General features: G+C 46.1%; 2 protein-coding genes across 12 annotated transcripts in view; one reads left to right on the forward strand and one right to left on the reverse strand.

Moving 5' to 3' along the window:
- Positions 1-17,524, forward strand: part of LOC139260134 (protein NYNRIN-like) — a 37,879-nt gene extending 20,355 nt beyond the window's left edge. The window contains exon 2 of one of the 2 annotated variants that reach the window (XM_070876336.1): positions 9,586-17,524. In XM_070876336.1, the coding sequence (XP_070732437.1) occupies positions 14,736-15,866 (1,131 nt within the window). In that variant the 5' untranslated portion in view covers positions 9,586-14,735 and the 3' untranslated portion in view covers positions 15,867-17,524. The remainder of the gene's footprint in view (positions 1-9,585) is intronic. The other variant, XM_070876337.1, reaches the window with a different exon arrangement.
- The window catches only part of LOC139260132 (myopalladin-like), a 635,514-nt gene that overhangs the window by 496,240 nt on the left and 120,546 nt on the right, over positions 1-18,728 (reverse strand). The gene's annotated exons all lie outside the window — the stretch shown is intronic.

The following is an 18,728-nucleotide window of genomic DNA, read 5'->3' on the forward strand; positions in this document are numbered from 1 at the left end:
CATTGCAGAATTAAACGTAGATTAGCCGGCATGGTGGCATACAGTAGAGTCATCACTGCAACCCCACCTTCTCTATTCAAGAAAACCAGTCAATGATGAGCTGCCAACGTAAGGCTCATGTTGCAGCCAAGGGCTCAAGGGCAGCATGGCCGGCCAGCCCACACTGCAATATGTGTGCGCACTCAGTCCATGCAGCAGAGCAGGTCTTCAGTCGTCCTGGTTTACCCTTGCCACTGGATAAAGGCCTAGCTCTGTCAAGCCCGTGTGGTGGCTGATGTGCAACGGTCACCACACGTTAAAAAAATCCACGTGCAGACAGTTTCCACCCCTGGAGTTCAGGACTGGAATATCAGGTCCTCCATTGAAACATCTATGAAATCATCCCTTTTGGTGTGGAAGCCAGTCATCCTCGTTCGAAGCCTATGATGATGATGATGTTGCAGCCACATCTCCAAGCTGCCTCCCCTATGGTTGTGGTCTAACCGAAATGGCTTCCTTGCCAAGCTCCTCTTCCTCGTCCTCCTCCTCCTCCTGAAGTAGTCCTGCAATCCCCACTGGCAATGCCTGGCCCCTCATGATGGCTAAGTTGTGCAGCATGTAGCACGCGACAATGAACCTGTTGAGGGGAGTATTGAAGGCTTACTCCAGAGTGGTCCAGTCATCGGAAGTGCTGCTTGAGCATGCCAATTGTCTGTTCAATGATGTTCCGGGTAACTGGATGGCTCTCATTGTAACTATGCTCGGCTTCTGTGACAGGGTTCCGGAGGGGGGTCATGAGCCAGGTGGCCGGGCTGTAACCTTTGTCTCCGATCAACCAGCTCTGGCATTGTCTTTGTCGCTGAAACATTCGTGAGACACTGCTCTCACACAAGATGAAAGCATCATGTGCGCTCTCTGGATAGCGGGTATTCACTGTGAGGATGCACTGTGTGCGGTCGCAGACCAGCTGTATGTTTAGGAAGTGGTATCCTTGAATCATGGGGAAGCCTGAAAATCGTCTAAACCCTAGAGCCCTCTCATTCTGGCTGTCCCTGCTCATTGGAAACTTTATGAAGTCCACTCTGCGTGCGTACAGCGCTCTTATAACCTGGCAAATACAGCAATGTGCAGCACGCTGAGAGATGCTGCAGATGTCCCCTGCTGCTGCCTGGAAGGAGCCGGAGGCATCGAAGGCCATCGCCACAGTGACCTTTACCTCGATGGACAGTGCAGTCCTGTTGGTGCTGTTAGGCTGTAAGTCTGCCTGTATGAGCTGGCATATCTCTGTCGGTACTTCTTTTCTGAAGCGCAGCCTTCTAACGCACTGCGCCTCCGAGATGTGGTGGTGTGAGCGATGTTCCCTGTAAGCCCGTGGGGGATAAGGCCTCCTCCCCAAATGTCTGTGACCACTTCGAATCCCTGGCCCAACATGGCCAAGAATCCTTCTTCCAGCTTGAAGCCGCCTGCCAATAGCAACCAGCATGATACACTGGTGAATTAATATTGCCCCCATTGAAATCTCACACTGACCAAGTAAGCAAAGTTCCTGGCACATAAAACTGCCGTTCACAACTCGCAGCCTCACACAGCGTTCTGCACGCAACCATAGCAGTCACTGACAACTGCGATATAAGATCCTCCAGCCTCCCTTTAAATATGCCGGCAGTTGTGCCTGCTGCACCCTGGGACTGCCTGTTTTTATCAAGCATTTTGTGGGGTGGTCGTTAAATGAGGCGTTAAGGCCGAAAGTTCCATCCGGGGCGCTAGCGCAATCTTGCACGACTATTGATGTCATAATCACGTTGAAAACGGAGGACAGGGCGGTAAGTTTTTGCTCCAGCACAAACCAAAAGCCGAATCTTCCGACCGGGCGCTAAATCCTGGGCACAAGGCATCCCGCCCAGAAACCGCATTTAACGCCCTGCCGGGCTACTAAACGAGGTGCAAAATAGATGAAAATCTGACCCAGCATGTCCAACAATGCAGCACTCCCTCCGTACTGCAGCAATCAGCCGAGACTAGGTGCTGAAATTCTATAGTGGGACTTGAACCCACAAACTTATGACTCAGATCAAAAATATTACCACTGAGCCAAACTGACACAGATCAGGAGAAAATTACTGGCACAGACTATGTTGGAATATTTTATGGTGTTCAGAATAGCCTCTTCCTTTAAAAATAAAACTAAGGGGCAGAAAATGTCTGCTTATGCGCACACATACCTAATATTTGTACATTGCTGTTCTAGCTGTTGGAGGTTAAGCGGTAGCTAACTATAATGGGAACTATTGAATTAGATATTTCTTTTTGTAAGTAAGTTAAAAAAAGAAAAGAAAAAATGCCAAACAATTGACATTCATAAGGTATTCATAAAATAGCTTAGGGAATGTAATGTGCAATTAATTCATGTATTAATCATCTCCCAGAATATTACACACTGAGAATCAAGACCATAGTGACATCTTCAGGTAAAGCAGGGTTACAGGGCAAGGATAATTGAACCAAGCACTCTTACATAATTCAGTCCTCGCTTATAATCATACATCTCTGTCCTCATTTTGTATAATATTTTATATGTTAATTTATAGTTAAATAGAAAAACTTACAACATTTCGGGAAGTAAAATATTAGACTTGGTTGGAGCACAGCAGTTTCTCTGCAGTACAAGCTGAAGAACCGAGAGATGTGAAACTAAGGTACTACAGCGACACCACAGGCAGGGGTGTATTTACAACAACAAAAACAACAACTTGTATTTATATAGCACCTTTATTGTAGTAAAATGTCCTAAGGTGCTTCACAGGAGTATTATAAGACAAAAGAATTGACACCGAACCACATAAAGAGAATTAAGGGCAGATGATCAAAAGCTTGATCAAAGAGGTAAGTTTTAAGGAGCATCTTAAAGGAGGAAAGAGAGGTAAAGAAAGAGAGGTTTAGGCAGGGAATTCCAGAGATTAGGACCTAGACAACAGAAGGCACGGCCACCAATGGTTAAGCGATTATAATCAAGGATGCTCAAGACGGCAGAATTAGAGAAGCGCAGATATCTCAGGGGCTTATGGGGCTGGAGGAGATTACAGACATAGGGAGGGGGCGAGGTCATGGAGGGATTTGAAAATAAGGATGAGAATTTTGAAATTGAGCCGTTGCTTAACCGGGAGCCAATGTAGGTCAGCGAGCACAGGGGTGATGGGTGAATGGGACTTGGTGCGAGTTAGGACATGGGGAGCCGAGTTTTGGATGACCTCAAGTTTACATAGGGTAGAATGTGGAAGGCCAGCCAGGAGTGCATTGGAATAGAGGTACCAAAGGAAAGGATATGAGGGTTTCAGCAGCGGATGAGCTGAGGCAGGGGTGGAGACAGGTGATGTTACATTGGTGGAAATGGCTGGTCTTAGTTATTCCATAGGTATGTGGTAAGAAGCTAATTTCAGGGTCAAATATGACACCAAGGTTGCAAACAGTATAGTATAGTTTCAGACAGATGTTAGGCAGAGGGATGGAGTCAGTAGCCAGGGAATGGAGTTTGTGTCAGAGACCGAAAACAATGGCTTAAATCTTCCCAATATTGAACTGGAGAAAATATCTGCTCATCCATAATTGGATGTCGGACAAGCAGTCTGACAATTTAGAGATCGTGGAGGGGTGAAGAGAAGTGGTGGTGAGGGAGAGCTGGGTGTCATCAGCGTACATGTGGAAACTGATGCGGTGTTTTTGGATGATGTCGCCAAGGGGCAGCATGTAGATGAGAAATAGGAGGGGGCGAAGGATAGATCCTTGGGGGACACCAGATGTAACGATGCGGGGGCGGGAAGATAAGTTGTTGCAGGTGATTCTCTGGCTACGATTAGATAGATAAGAATGGAACCAGGCGAGTGCAGTCCCACCCAGCTGGACGACAGTGGAGAGGCGTTGGAGAGGGATAGAGTGGTCAACCGTGTCAAAGGCTGCAGACAAGTCAAGAAGGACAAGGAAGGATAGTTTACCTTTGTCACAGTCACTAAGGATGTCATTTGTGACTTTGAAGAGATTTACAGCTTGACAGATTTATATCAGCAGTATCCATTATAAATATCGACATAGGAATTTATAATGGGGAATGTCCTGAATTTTCAACAGGGACCAGCTGTGCCAGGTTCCTGCTGATTCTGGAATTCCATCATTGACCCTGTAACAGGCAGAATCTCCACCAACCCATTACAAGGCCAATGATGAGGAGCAGCCTGGGCCACTGAAGAGAGGTTAACTTTAAAAAGACGTTCCGCCGAATACTGAGTGATCTTGTTCCACCCGCATTACTGGATGCTTATTTTGTGCCTGAAAAATGATCACACGCCATCGAATTTCTAGGCCCAGATATTTATTTATTAGTTTTTTTTTAAGGTATCCAATTTTCTTTATTCATTTTAAAGCAAGTTACTGTGTATATTGCTGCAAACACTGAACAGCATATATAAACCAGTTAGCAAAATATGGTTAACCAGTTATTTGTCATATTTCATTTGAAAATTTTAGAGATTTAGAATTTCTTAGTGATGAAGTAAAATTCAGGAGTAGTCCACCGATGAAATGTCAACACACCTCTTGATGCTGTCATGACCTGTCATCACTTAACAAGCATAACATCTGTGGTGTGGCTTCATATTACTGCTCCATGCGCCACTGTTTGGTATCCAGTACAGCATTGGTGTGGAGCCTCTCCCACTGGCTGCGGTGCATCATAGCATCACCCTGGACTGCAGCTACCACCGCAGCGACAATATCTGCATCTAAAAGAAGTTGATATCCTCTCTGACACCATTGCCTCGATATTAACCCCCCACCTCCGCCCCCCATCACCCCCACCTGAACCCCACGACAGGCAGGAGAGGGTCCGGGACGGGGTCAATGACTTAACTAAGGGGAACGTATGCCCAACACACGGCGCGCACGCCCAGCACATTTTTTACTGCAGCAGATCTTAGGGTCACTTAATTAACAAATTGAAATCGGGCTCCAGGCAGTAAAACCGACTGCTGACCTCACCCCACTGTTCCGTTTACTGATCTTGCCCCCACCCTGGCCTTTCTGTTAGTGAGAAAGGAAGCATTAAGGGGCTTAGCAGCTTTGAAAGTGGATAAATCCCCAGACCAGATGAAATGTATTCCAGACAGTTGAGAAGAAAAAGAGGAAATAGCACAGACTCTGACTATCATTTTCCAATCCTCTCTGGCTACAGGTGCAGTGCCAGAGGACTGGAGCACTGCTAATCTTGTACCTTTGTTTAAAAAGGGAGAAAGGGATAGATCAGGCAGCCTCAGCTCAGTGGTGGGAAAATGATTGCAAAAAATCCTGAGGGACAGGATAAATCTTCATTTGGAAAGACATGGATTAATCAAGGACAGTCAGCACGGATTTGTCAAGGGAAGGTCGTGTCTGACGAACTTGATTGAATTTTTTGAGTCGGTAACCAGGAGGGTCGATGAGGGCAGTGCATATGATGTAGTGTATATGGATTTTAGCAAAGCTTTTGATAAGGTTCCACATAGCAGATTGATCACGAAGGTAATAGCCCTTGGGATCCAAGACAAAGTGGCAAGTTGGATCCAAAATTGGCTCAGAGGCAGGAAGCAAAGGGTAATAGCTGATGGGTGTTTTGTGACTGTAAGGCTGTATTCAGTGGGGTTCCACAAGGCTCAATGCTGGGCCCCTTGCTTTTTGTGGAATATATCAATGAATTGGACTTAAATGTTGGTGGTATGATTAAGAAGTTTGCAGATGACACTAAAATAGGCTGTGTGGTGAATAATGAAGAAAGCTGCGGATTGCAGGAAGATATCAATGTACTGGTCAGGTGGGCGGAACAGTGGCAAATGGAATTCAATCTGGATAAGTGTGGGGTAATGCATTTGGGGAGGTCTAACAAGGAAAGGGAATACACATTAACTGGTACGACACTGAAAAGTGTAGAGGAACAAAGGGACCTTGGAGTGCAGGTCCACAGATCCCTGAAGGTAGCAGGCCAGATAGATAAGGTGGTTAAGAAGGCATATGGAATACTTGCCTTTATAAGTCGAGGGATGGAATACAAGAGCAAGGAGGTTATGCTTGAATTGTATCATCATAGGTAGTCCCATGAAATCGAGGAAGACTTGCTTCCATTTTAAAAGTGAGTTCTCAGGTGACTGTACAATCCAATATGGGAATTACAGTCTCTGTCACAGGTCGTTGAAGGAAAGGGTGGGTGGGAAGTCTGGTTTGCCGCATGCTCCTTCCGCTGCCTGTACTTGTTTTCTGCATCATCTCAGCGATGAGACTCGAGTTGCTCAGCGCCCTCCCGGATGCTCTTCCTCCACTTAGGGCGGACTTTGGCCAGGGATTCCCAGGTGTCGGTGGGGATGTTGTACTTTATCAAGGAGGCTTTGAGGGCATCCTTGAAACGGTTCCTCTGCCCACCTGAGGTTCGCTTGACGTGTAGGAGTTCTGAGTAGAGCGCTTACTTTGGGAGTCTTGTGTCAGGCATGCAGACAATATGGCCCGCCCAACATAGCTGGTCGAGTGTGGTCAGTGCTTCAATGCTTGGGATGTTGGCCTGATCGAGAACACTGATGTTGGTGCGTCTATCCTCCCAGGAGATTTGAGGTATCTGCTGTATATGATCCATACAGGAGGGCAGGTATCACTGCAGCCCTGTAGACCATAAGCTTGGTGCCATATTTGAAGGCCTGACCCTTGAACATTCTTTTCCTCAGGCGACAGAAAGCTGTGCTGGCGTACTGGAGGCGGTGTTGGACCTCGTCATCGATGTCTGCCCTTGCTGATAGTAGGCTCCCGATGTATGGAAAGTGGTCCATGTTGTCCAAGGCCGCGCCATGGATTTTGATGACCGGGGGCAGTGCTGTGTGGCAGGGTCAGGTTGGTGGAGGACCTTTGCCTTACGGATGATTAGTGTAAGGCCCATGTTTTCATATGCCTCGGTGAAGATGTTGATGATGGCTTGGAGTTTGGCCTCTGAATGTGCGCAGATGCATGCGTCGTCCGTATACTGTAGTTCGACGACGGAAGATGGGACGGTCTTGGATCTATACAGGAGATGACGAAGGTTGAACAGGTTCCCACTGGTTCTGTGGTTTAGTTCCACTCCAGCAGACAGCTTGTTGAGTGTGAGATGGAGCATTGCAGCGAGGAAGATCAAGAATAGGGTTGGTGCAATGACACAGCCATGCTTGACCCTGGTCCGGACATGGAATGGCTCTGTGTGGGATACAGTAATCAGGATCACCGCTTGCATGTCATCGTGGAGCAGACGGAGGATGGTGATAAACTTTTGGGGGCAGCTAAAATGGAGAAGGACGCTCCATAGTCCCTCATGGTTGACAGTGTCAAAGGCCTTTGTGAGATCAAAGAAGGCCATGTACATGGGTTAGTGCTGTTCCCTGCATTTCTCTTGCAGTTGTCGCGCCATGAAGATCATGTCCGTTGTACCCCGTAGCAGACGGAATCCGCATTGTGACTCCGGGTGGAACTTCTCAGCCACAGGGAGAAGATGGTTGAGGAGGATTCTAGCAATGACTTTCCCAGGGAGATTCCTCTGTAGTTGCGGCAGTCAGATTGTCCCCTTTTTTAAAGATAGTTACAATGACGGCATCTCTGAGATCTCCAGGCATGCACTCCTCCTTCCAGATGAGAGAGATGAGGTCATGCATTCGAGCCAATAGTGCCTTCCCGCCATACTTTAGCGGGGATTCCATCTGCTCCTGATGCCTTGTTGTTTTTGACGGATGGCCTTTTCTACCTCGTGCAGGGCTGGGGTTTTGTTGAGGTGGTGGTGGGTAGCATGCTGCGGGATGGAGTCGAGGACACTCGTGTCAAAGGCAGAGTCTCAATGAAGGAGATCTTTGAAATGCTCCTTCCAGCAGGCCCTGACCGCCTCTGTGTCCTTGATGAGTGTCTCCCCATTCTTGGCCAGCAGTGGGGTGGGGCCTTGGGTGCTTGGGCTGTAGGTGGACTTGACTGTGGTGAAGAATCCTTGCAGGTCATGGCTGTTGGCCAGCTGCTGAATCTCCTGCGCTTTCTCCATCCACCATCTATTCTTTAGATCCCAGGTTTTTCTTAGATCTCGGCCTTCAGCCTTCAGCTGCTTTGCTGTTCCCAAGTTGGGTTGTTGCTTTAAGTTCAGAAATGCCCTGCGCTTGCGGTTTATTAGCTCTTGGATCTCCTGGTCATTCTCATCAAACCAGTCCTGGTATTTCCTGGTTGAGTGACCGAGCATCTCTTCGCAGGCACTGGTTATGGAGGCCTGGAGGGCAGACCAAGCGCTGTGGGCATTCTGCATCTCGAGGTCATCGAGGGTCGCCAGGTTGGCAGTGAGGCGCTGGCTGTATAGGGATCTCTTAGCTAGGTCTTTGAGTGCCCCACATTGATTCGTGTGCAAAATTAATGCACATGGGATTGTGGGTAATGTATTGACGTGGATAGAGAACTAGTTGGCAGACAGGAAGCAAAGGGTGGGAATAAATGGGTCCTTTTCAGAATGGCAGGCAATGACTAGTGGGGTACCGCAAGGTTCAGTGCTGGGACCCCAGCTATTTACAATATACATTAATGATTTAGACGAAGGAATTGAAAGTAATATCTCCAAGTTTGCAGATGACACTAAGCTGGGTGGCAGTGTGAGCTGTGAGGAGGATGCTAAGAGGCTGCAGGGTGACTTGGACAGGTTAGGTGAGTGGGCAAATGCATGGCAGATGCAGTATAATGTAAATAAATGTGAGGTTATCATTTTGGTGGCAAAAACAGGAAGGCAGAATATTATCTGAATGGTGACAGATTAGGAAAAGGGGTAGTGCAACGAGACCTGGGTGTCATGGTACATCAGTCATTGAAAGTTGGCATACAGGTACAGCAGGCGGTGAAGAAGGCAAATGGCATGTTGGCCTTCATAGCCAAAGGATTTGAGTATAGGAGCAGGGAGGTCTTACTGCAGTTGTACAGGGCCATGGTGAGGCCACGCCTTGAAAACTGTGTTCAGTTTTGGTCTCCTAATCTGAGGAAGGACATTCTTATTATTGAGGGAGTGCAGTGAAGGTTCACCAGACTGATTCCTGGGATGGCAGGACTGACGAAAGACTGGATCTACTAGGCTTATATTCACTAGAATTTAGAAGAATGAGAGGGGATCTCATAGAAACATATAAAATTCTGACGGGATTGGACAGGTTAGATGCAGGAAGAATGTTCCCGATGTTGGGGAAGTCTAGAACCAGGGGACATAGTCTAAGGATAAGGGGTAAGCCATTTAGGACCGAGATGAGGAGAAACTTCTTCATCAGAGAATTGTGAACCTGCGGAATTCTCTACCACAGAAAGTTGTTGAGGCTAGTTCGTTAGATATATTCAAAAGGGAGTTAGATCTGGCTCTTACAGCTAAAGGGATCAAGGGGTATGGAGAGAAAGCAGGAATGGGGTACTAAAGTTGCATGATCAGCCTTGATCATATTGAATGGTGGTGCAGGCTCAAAGGTGCAAGCATAAAAGTGTTTATTAATGATTAAAAATTGATTACGTGTATTATAAATGTTAACGGTGTAGATTATACGGAACAGCCTGTTTGTGTTGAAACAGAATGGAAGCCCATAGATTGCCAGCATGGGCTAAGTTTTGTAAGAAACAAAATGAAAGCCCCCACAGAGATGCCACATGGCTTTTGTGTATTGGCCTCCAGACAGCCACAAGTGTGAGAAGAGCCAATAAGAAGCAGCCCTAGAACCAAAGTCCAATCGGGAAGCTTTCTGAGGACAATGGCCTTGAGGAATATAAAAAACGCAAGCCAGGAACTTTTTCTCTTCTCTTCTCTCCCTGCTGGACACGCGGCAAAAAACCTCCTGTTGGAGACCAGCCAAATCAGCATGCCGTGTGTTCAAACCAGCCAGCAAAAGGGGCGTAACGTATATCACTTTTTATTATAACCTCATTGTATCTCTGTTGTAACTAAGGTCGATCTATAGGATATTTGACGACTGCTGTTAAATGCATGTGTGTGTTTTTAATAAGCTGTGCCAATTGTTCTGAAAGAATCGTCTCACTGTCAAATGTAAGCCCAGAGAGATTCAGAAAGCCTACAAAATTGGTGGAGATTGCGGGCAACTGGCGTGACAGCTTTTTGATGATTATTTTGAACAATTGGAAATCTCGGGTGTTGCGATTCATAGAAACAAAGAAACATAGAAAATAGGTGCAGGAGTCGGCCATTCAGGCCTTCGAGCCTGCACCGCCATTCAATGAGTTCATGGCTGAACATGCAACTTCAGTACCCCATTCCTGCTTTCTCGCCATACCCCTTGATCCCCCTAGTAGTAAGGACTACATCTAACTCCTTTTTGAATATATTTAGTGAATTGGCTTCAACAACTTTCTGTGGTAGAGAATTCCACAGGTCCACCACTCTCTGGGTGAAGAAGTTTCTTCTCATCTCGGTCCTAACTGGCTTACCCCTTATCCTTAGACTGTGTCCCCTGGTTCTGGAATTCCCCAACATTGGGAACATTCTTCCTGCATCTAACCTGTCTAAACCCATCAGAATTTTAAATGTTTCTGTGAGATTCCCTCTCATTCTTCTGAACTCCAGTGAATACAAGCCCAGTTGATCCAGTCTTTCTTGATAGGTCAGTCCCGCCATCCAGGGAATCTGGTGAACCTTCGCTGCACTCCCTCAATAGCAAGAATGTCCTTCCTCAAGTTAGGAGACCAAAACTGTACACAATACTCCAGGTGTGGCCTCACCAAGGCCCTGTACAACTGTAGTAACACCTCCCTGCCCCTGTACTCAAATCCCCTCGCTATGAAGGCCAACATGGGTTGCGATTATAATTGAAACAATTAAACAGATCGGGAGTTGCGTCTTAGGGGAGCAGTCATCTCGATAGTTGTAACTGTTTAAGTGGGGACCCACCAGTAGTTATATTCAAAAGACACAGGATGAAGGGATCGGTCATGGACAGAAAGCCAACAATAAAAAGTAATGTTGAGCTAGTTTATCAGGAGAGGTTGTCCAAAAAGCTCCCGATACAGGACGCAGATGAGTTAAAGGCACAGGCACAGCACGAGGGTGGACCTGCCTCATTTGGGGAGATGGTGAAAATTATCCAGGAGAGAGTCGATAGGGGAGAACTGAGATCAAAACGGGCAAACAGTCTCGTGGCGTTTAGCGCTTTTTATTGTGCCAGGAGAGACGAGGAATTAATGAGGCAAGACGCCAAAGTGATACAAGATTTGAAAGAATTGCAAGTAAAAGAGATTCAGTTAAAAGAGAGATTGAAGATATAAAACGACAAAAGGAAGAAGGCCTCCAACTTGTGAAGCAGTTAAAAGAGGGAGCAATACAGCATTTAAGACAAGAAATTGGTCACTTAAACCACAGTATTAAGCAATTAGAAACAGGTAGCTTCACTGCTACAGCAACAAAGTCTCTCAAACTTAAATGCCATCGCAGTCGTTGTTGAAGCAAAGGAAAACAAATTAGAGTTAAAAAAATATAAATTGGAAAACTTGAGGCTCCAGTAAGAGATAGAAGATATTGAGCTGCATTAAGAGAAGTCATTAAGAAGCCACATAAGGAAGCATCACTCCCAGTGCCAACTAGAAATAGCGCGGCTAAAAAGTAAGTTAGGGGAGCAGCAGGCCCTGGTATCCGCAGTTACACAGGGAGCCATAACAGAGACAGCAGAAGGAGACAAGGGGGGGACAGATTGGGAAGAGGAAGGCAGTCAGTATAATCCCCAGGAGAGTGGTGTAGAATGGGATATCTTGGAGACGCAAGAGCCAATCGTAGCCATATTAACCACTTCATCACGACGTAATGCACGCGGCAACATCACCAATAACCATACCGACTCATAACCCATATCTGGCGCTGACGCCACGGCGTGTAGCCACGAGTTGGGGCCCATTAATGATGGGGACGACCCACTGGAAGTTAATAGGAGGTGGGCAAATTTCAGGAGTTGGAAGAGAGAGACTTAACATGAGTCCTCCTCTTGGCCTGTTCCACTTCCCTAAAAGATAATCTGCCAGAAGCAGTCCTCCAGCCCCGCACAGCGGCCGATGTACTCATATCTGAGATCCTAAACCATTTAGGGATGCGAAACTTGAACTTAGCGGCTCTGCTTAATCAGACCAAGCAGCGCCTAGAAGAGCCCAGAGCCTTCAATAATTGCCTGTATGATATCTATCAACATAGACAGAACCAGGCACCTGCAAATGCTACAGTAGAAAGAATCAGGAACAATTTAAATCGATGTTCCCGACCCAACTCCACTCTTTAGTTAAAACCACCCTGGGGATAGCCATGAGGCCCACCAATCAGTGGACAGATATAGAGACCAACGCTCAAATAGCCTGGAAGATGGTAAAAGATCAGTTAAAGGGGAAGTCACCACCAACTGCAAATAAGCCAGTGTCAATGGTGGAGGGATATCGAAACTACCCGTTTAAGGGACAGTGCTTTAATTGTAAGAAGGTAGGCCACCTAGCAAAAGACTGCAACAGACACAGACCAGCGCCGAACCATGATGCAACGCATAGATACCTCCCGAGGGATGAATCCACGCCCTCTGGGACAGATCAAAGATTGGATAAATTGATAACCCTTATACAAACCCAAATTTCCACGGGGAGGATGCAAAATTATTTACCGGTGCACGCAATCGACAATGCACACTCATTAGAGAGATCCATTCAAGGATCGACCCTATGACAGGGTTCGGTCCCCAAAGATTGGTCGGAAGTGGGGTTCTGACGTGATGGTAGCGGGAGACCAGTGGTCCTTGTTGTCTTAAAAAGGGGCAGGCAGCAGATTATGCTTATTGATATTGGCTCAGCCGTTACCATCATCCACACTCCATACCCTGAGGGCCATCCAGCGGCGGGCAAGGGTTATATGACCCTTAAAGGGTTTAATGGTGATACAACCACCGCGTATATAGGGAAGGCCATTGAACTTCAGTTGAGAGGCCTCACCTGTACAGTCCCAGCACCTATGCTGATGACCACCCACGACAGAAGGGGAATTTTAGCTACTGATGTGTTGGATCAGTATGGCGTGGTGATAGATTATAATCAGGACTGTGTTTGGATGGGATTGGGAGATAAGGCAGGAATGATACAAATTTCAGATGCTCACTCGGTTTTTGCTATCAACAAGCCATCTGAGTATGACACTTCAGGGGGCGAAAATGAAGCTGATGCGAAATTAATTCGAGAACACCTAACAGTGTTTGCCACATGCAAGCATGACTGTGGAAAAATGGCAGGCAAGGAATCTATTGAGGGACCCTCCCACTCATTCACTAAACAGTACCCCATCCCAAGGGAGAGTTACCCTTACATCCGAGACACCATAAAATCCCTAGTCGAGCAGGGTGCTCTTAAGACAGACTCTTTCACAACCAATTCACCCGCATGGCCGATTAAAAAGTCTGATAGCAGCTAGCGACTGATTATTGATTACAGAAAGTTAAATTCTGTAACACCAACCTGCTCACCGGTAGTAAGAGAAACTCCTACCATATTATCTCAAATTCCTGCTGGTTCCAAGTACTTCTTGACCCTCGACATCGCCAATGGATTCTGGAGTATCCCTGTTAAAGGGGAAGACCAGTACAAATTTGCTTTCACATTTGAGGACCAGAGCTACACCTGGACATGCTTGTCTCAGGGGTTCCACAATGCCCTCACGATATTCCACAAAAGAATGGCTGCAATTTTAAAAGACTTTTCCCGCCCTACCTGCTTGCTGCAGTATGTAGACAACCTACTGCTGGCAACCAACACATGGAGGAGCATCTGTCCCTTTTGCACGAACTTTTGACATTGTTGGCTCAGGCGGGATTAAAGGTAAATCCCCGTAAGGCTCAATTAGTAAAAGAATGGGTCACCTTTCTAGGAGTGTCCATTTCTCCAGACAAATCATCCCCCGACACTCACAAGATGGAGATAATACAGCGACTGCTATTACCCACTTCCAAAACAGCCCTACGATCATTCTTGGGTTTGGTGGGGTACCAAAGGAACACTATCCCAGGCTTTGCAGAGTGTACAAAGCCCTTGTATGATTTAATAAAATTGCAGGGTGATGATATATGCCCGGCATGGACTGATGCTCACACCCAGTCTGTGGCTAAATTAAAAACTGCAATGATACAGGCCACATGTTTGATCCCTCCTGACCCCACACAGCCCTTCCATTTGGAGGTCGGGACCACAGAACAAAGCCTCACTGCAATTCTGTGCCAAATGCGAGCTGATCGACTACAGCCCATGGCAAATGCGTCTCGAATCCTGCTGGGGGCAGAAAAGATGTATTCCGCATGCGAGCGCCACCTACTGGCCATCTTCTGCTCGGTACATCACTTTACCTTTATTACTGGGTTACAGGCAACAATCCTGCACAGCGAACACACACCTCTGAAACTACTGATGAAACCTGGAGATTCGCTAGTTTCCTCGCAGCACCTCAGCAAATGGATATTAGAATTTATGGAAAGAGATATTGATACCATTTTCAAACCCACCACCTTGTTGCCACAATTTCTGATCTATGTGGGGGACCCGCATGAATGTCCGTTACCCCTGATTAACTTTGAGACCCATCCTGTGCAGAAAGAGCCCATACAGGGTGCCCCAGATGTCTATATCGATGGGTCCTCACATCACATCGAGGGATCCCCTCACACTGAGTATGCCGTGGCATTGCCAGAAAGAACCATCCAGCGAAAATGCAAGAGACAGTCTTCACAATATGCAGAAATCGCCACACTTCTAACTGTTTAAAGGAAACCTCAGATAGACCCGTGAATATTTGGTCTGATAGTGCCTATACTATAAACACCATGCTGTCCTTGCCCCTATACCTCAAAAATGACTATCGTACGATAGACGGTAAGGCCCTGGTCCATGGGCCCTGGTTACGCCTGATCTGGTCATACCTTAAACAGCGATCTCAAACCTGCTTCATAGGAAAGGTAGCAGCCCATAGAAAAGGGGGTCCACATAGTGAGAGAAATTCCAGAGCATACAGAGCAACCAAGGATGCTGCGATTGATGGGGAGATAGAGGATATAGTTGTTGAGCCCTGCAATGCTGTTAGCAAGGCCTGCCCAATAGATCACCTAGATTTAAAATCCATGCAGCAGCAATACTGGTCATATGCTGTAGTAAGCACCTGGCACGAGGAAGGCAGACCCCTTCCTCAACCAACAACCTGGGCTCCCAATACCATACTAGCCACTGCCCCTGACTCGGATGAGCAGTTGCTGATGCTCAAAAGAGAGCCAAACACCTGCCAGGTGGTGTGTGTTCCACCAGAGGTGGGTCAGGAACTGCTCTCCCTCTTTCACTCTCACCCCACAGCAGGGCACTATTCGGCCTTGGTGACCTTCTACAAAGTAGCATTCACAGCTTGGTGGCCTTCCATGAGGGAAACAATCAACCAATATATGGTACGATGCCTACTGTGCCTGCAACACAATCCTCCCGCATGCACTAACCGAGCCTTGCTTCAAAGTGCACCCCCACCTCAAGGGCCATGGACTCACCTCCAGATAGACTTCATTGGGCCGCTTCCACAGGCACAAGGCAATTTTCAGCATGTGGTGGATCAATTCACTAAATGGATCGAAGCGTTCCCCTGCCGCTCCAACACCAAAATCACAGCAGCCAAAACACTATTGAATCATGTGTTTTGTAGGTGTGGAGTACCAGTACGAGTTGACAGCGATCAAGGTTCACACTTTACCGGTAACATTTTTACCCACCTGCAGGAAATGTTGGGGATTAAACACAAATTACATATTGCTCACCACCCCCCTGTCATCCAGAGGGATCGAAAGGGGGAACAGGACCCGTAAGTTAATGTGAAGAAATTGTGCGCGGACCACCCCACTCAATGGGCTAACATGCTGCCAATGTGCTTAATGGCAATGAGATCCACACCTCATAGAACAACAGGGGTCTCTCCATATCAGGCCATGATGGGGAGGCCAGCTAACACTAACAGGGATGAGTCCCCTGACAATAAAAACATGTAGTTCCAAGTGGCTGGAACAAATGATAGATCACACCGATCAGATCAATCGATTTGTGGCCACCAAATTGGGGAAGTCAAAAAGACAAATTAAAAGGTACTTTGACAAGAAAGTACGTCCCTTTGAATACAAGGTGGGAGACTCAGTAGTGATTCCAAATTATGGGAAGAAGAAGCTGCCTTTGAGCCCAGGTGGTGGGGACCACATACGATTATAGACCGATTGAACCACGCGGTTTATTTGATTCAGTTACTGGGGAAGCAGGGGGTTAAGTACAAGAAGTGTTTCACATTAATCAGTTAAAAACTGCCAAAGAGTAAATACTGCACTGATCTTGTTTCTAACAGACCATGTTACGGATCCTCACGATTGTCGCGACGACACTGGCCAAGACCGAAGCCGAGGGAAGAAAGAGAAACGGGAGCTGCAGCATGACTCACGAACATCAATCCATCATCAATGTGCCTTGAGAAGCGACAGTGCACTGAAGATACGGGAAGGGGAGAGTCTCCACTGGAGATGTTATTGGACTACAATAAATCCCCTACGTGGCCTATACCTTACGAGGTGGGGACCAAGACAAGCCATCCACTTTTCTTTCTCTCCCTCTCAATATGAGGGTTCAATAAGGATATTTCCCTCTCAAGGTGGGGAGTTTGTAAGAATAAAAGTGTTTATCAATGATTAAAAATTGATTATGTGTATGTATAAATGTTAACGGTGTAGATTATACGAAACGGCCTGTTTGTGTTGAAACAGAATGGAAGCCCATAGATTGCCAGCATGGGCTAAGTTTTGTAAGAAACAAAATGAAAGCCCCCACAGAGATGCCACATGGCTTTTGTGTATTGGCCTCCAGACAGCCACAAGTGTGAGAAGAGCCAATAAGAAGCAGCCCTAGAACCAAAGTCCAATCGGGAGGCTTTCTGAGGACAATGGCCTTGAGGAATATAAAAAACGCAAGCCAGGAACTTTTTCTCTTCTCTTCTCTCCCTGCTGGACACGCGGCAAAAAATCTCCTGTTGGAGACCAGCCAAATTAGCATGCCGTGTGTTCAAACCAGCCAGCAAAAGGGGCGTAACTTATATCGCTTTTTATTATAACCTCATTGTTTCTCTGTTGTAACGAAGGTAGATCTATAGGATATTTGACGACTACGGTTAAATGCATGTGTGTGTTTTTAATAAGCTGTGCCAATTGTTCTGAAATCGTCTCACTGTCAAATGTAAGCCCAGAGAGATTCAGAAAGCCTACAAAGGGCCGAATGGCCTATCCCTGCACTTATTTTCTATGTTTCTATGTCCAAAAAATGGGTGTGCTCGAATAGTGCTACTATTTGTAAATGGAGATCACATACAATGCTATCAATCATCTGTCCTGCTAATATTGTCAATTTTACCTTAAATAAAATCAAAATAATGGAATATGTCCAATCCCAACAAGGATAATATTTGAATTATATTCAAAATTTTAAGTTTCACTGAACTACAGAATCATCATCTCACTGATGCAGACATACAGTAACTATCATAGGACTGGATATATCTTGCATTGCTGATTCTTTTAATTCTAATAAGTTGTAGAGAAGCTGTGATTCTATTTTTTAAGCTCTATTTTTGATAAGGCTCCTGAGTATCACTGCAAGGAATAGGTCTTATGTACTGTCATAGCCCTCTTTCTTTGAACAGAGGGCTTTAAGTTTGTTCCAATTTGGCCATATGCATTGATCAATGGAGACGATTGCAATACTGCAGTAAATTAGTACCTGTACTTCAACCGTTCCCTGACTGGGCGGTGCAACCGGAAAGTGACTTGTAATCCTCCCTTGAATGAGATGGGAAAGGTCCTTGCTGGATATTTTTGAGAGCAGTGCCTCCTAATGTATGTTTTTTTGTTTTGGTGATCATCTATCCTTATTCAGTGATCATGTTGTACGCTTCTCCAAATTCCTGGTGTAGATACTACCTTGGTCGATGTACGACAGCTCTATCAACCATTGAGTACTAAATATTCCTGGATTTAAGGTGTTCAGGAAAGATAGGGAAGGAAAGAAAGGTGGGAGGGCAGTATTATTAACAAGAATATTACAGTGTTGGGGAGAGAGAGGATGTCCTGGGGGGGTTAAGGACAGAACCTATTTGGTTAGAGTTAAGAAACAATGGTGGTCCCATTACACTGCTAAGTATATTCCAACTAGTGACCAACTCATGGGAAGGGAATATAGAGAAGCAAATTTGCAGGAAAATTACAGAGAGGTGCAAGAACTATAGAGCAGTGATAATGGGGGACTTCAACTTTCCTAATATTGACTGGTATAGTAATAGTGTGAAGGGCAAGGAGGAGGAAGAATTTCTGAAGTGTGCTCAAGAGAACTTTCTTGATCAGTACAGTTTCTGGCCCAACGAGGAAGGAGGCATTGCTGGATCTAATTCTGGGTAATGAGGTGGGTCAACTGGAGAATGAGTCAGGAGGGGTACATTTAGGGAACAGTGATCATAGTATCATAAGGTTTAGATTAGCTATGGAAAAGGACAGGGAGCAATTTAGAGTAAAAATACTTAATTGGAGGAAGGCCACTTTCAGTGGGTTAAGAATGGATCTGGCCCAGGTAAATTGGAGACAAAGATTGGCAGACAAAACTGTAATCAAACAATGGGTTGTCTTTCAAGACATGATAGTTCGGGT

The sequence above is a fragment of the Pristiophorus japonicus genome, chromosome 3 (genome assembly GCF_044704955.1).
Source record: "Pristiophorus japonicus isolate sPriJap1 chromosome 3, sPriJap1.hap1, whole genome shotgun sequence".
Lineage (NCBI taxonomy): Eukaryota > Metazoa > Chordata > Chondrichthyes > Pristiophoridae > Pristiophorus > Pristiophorus japonicus.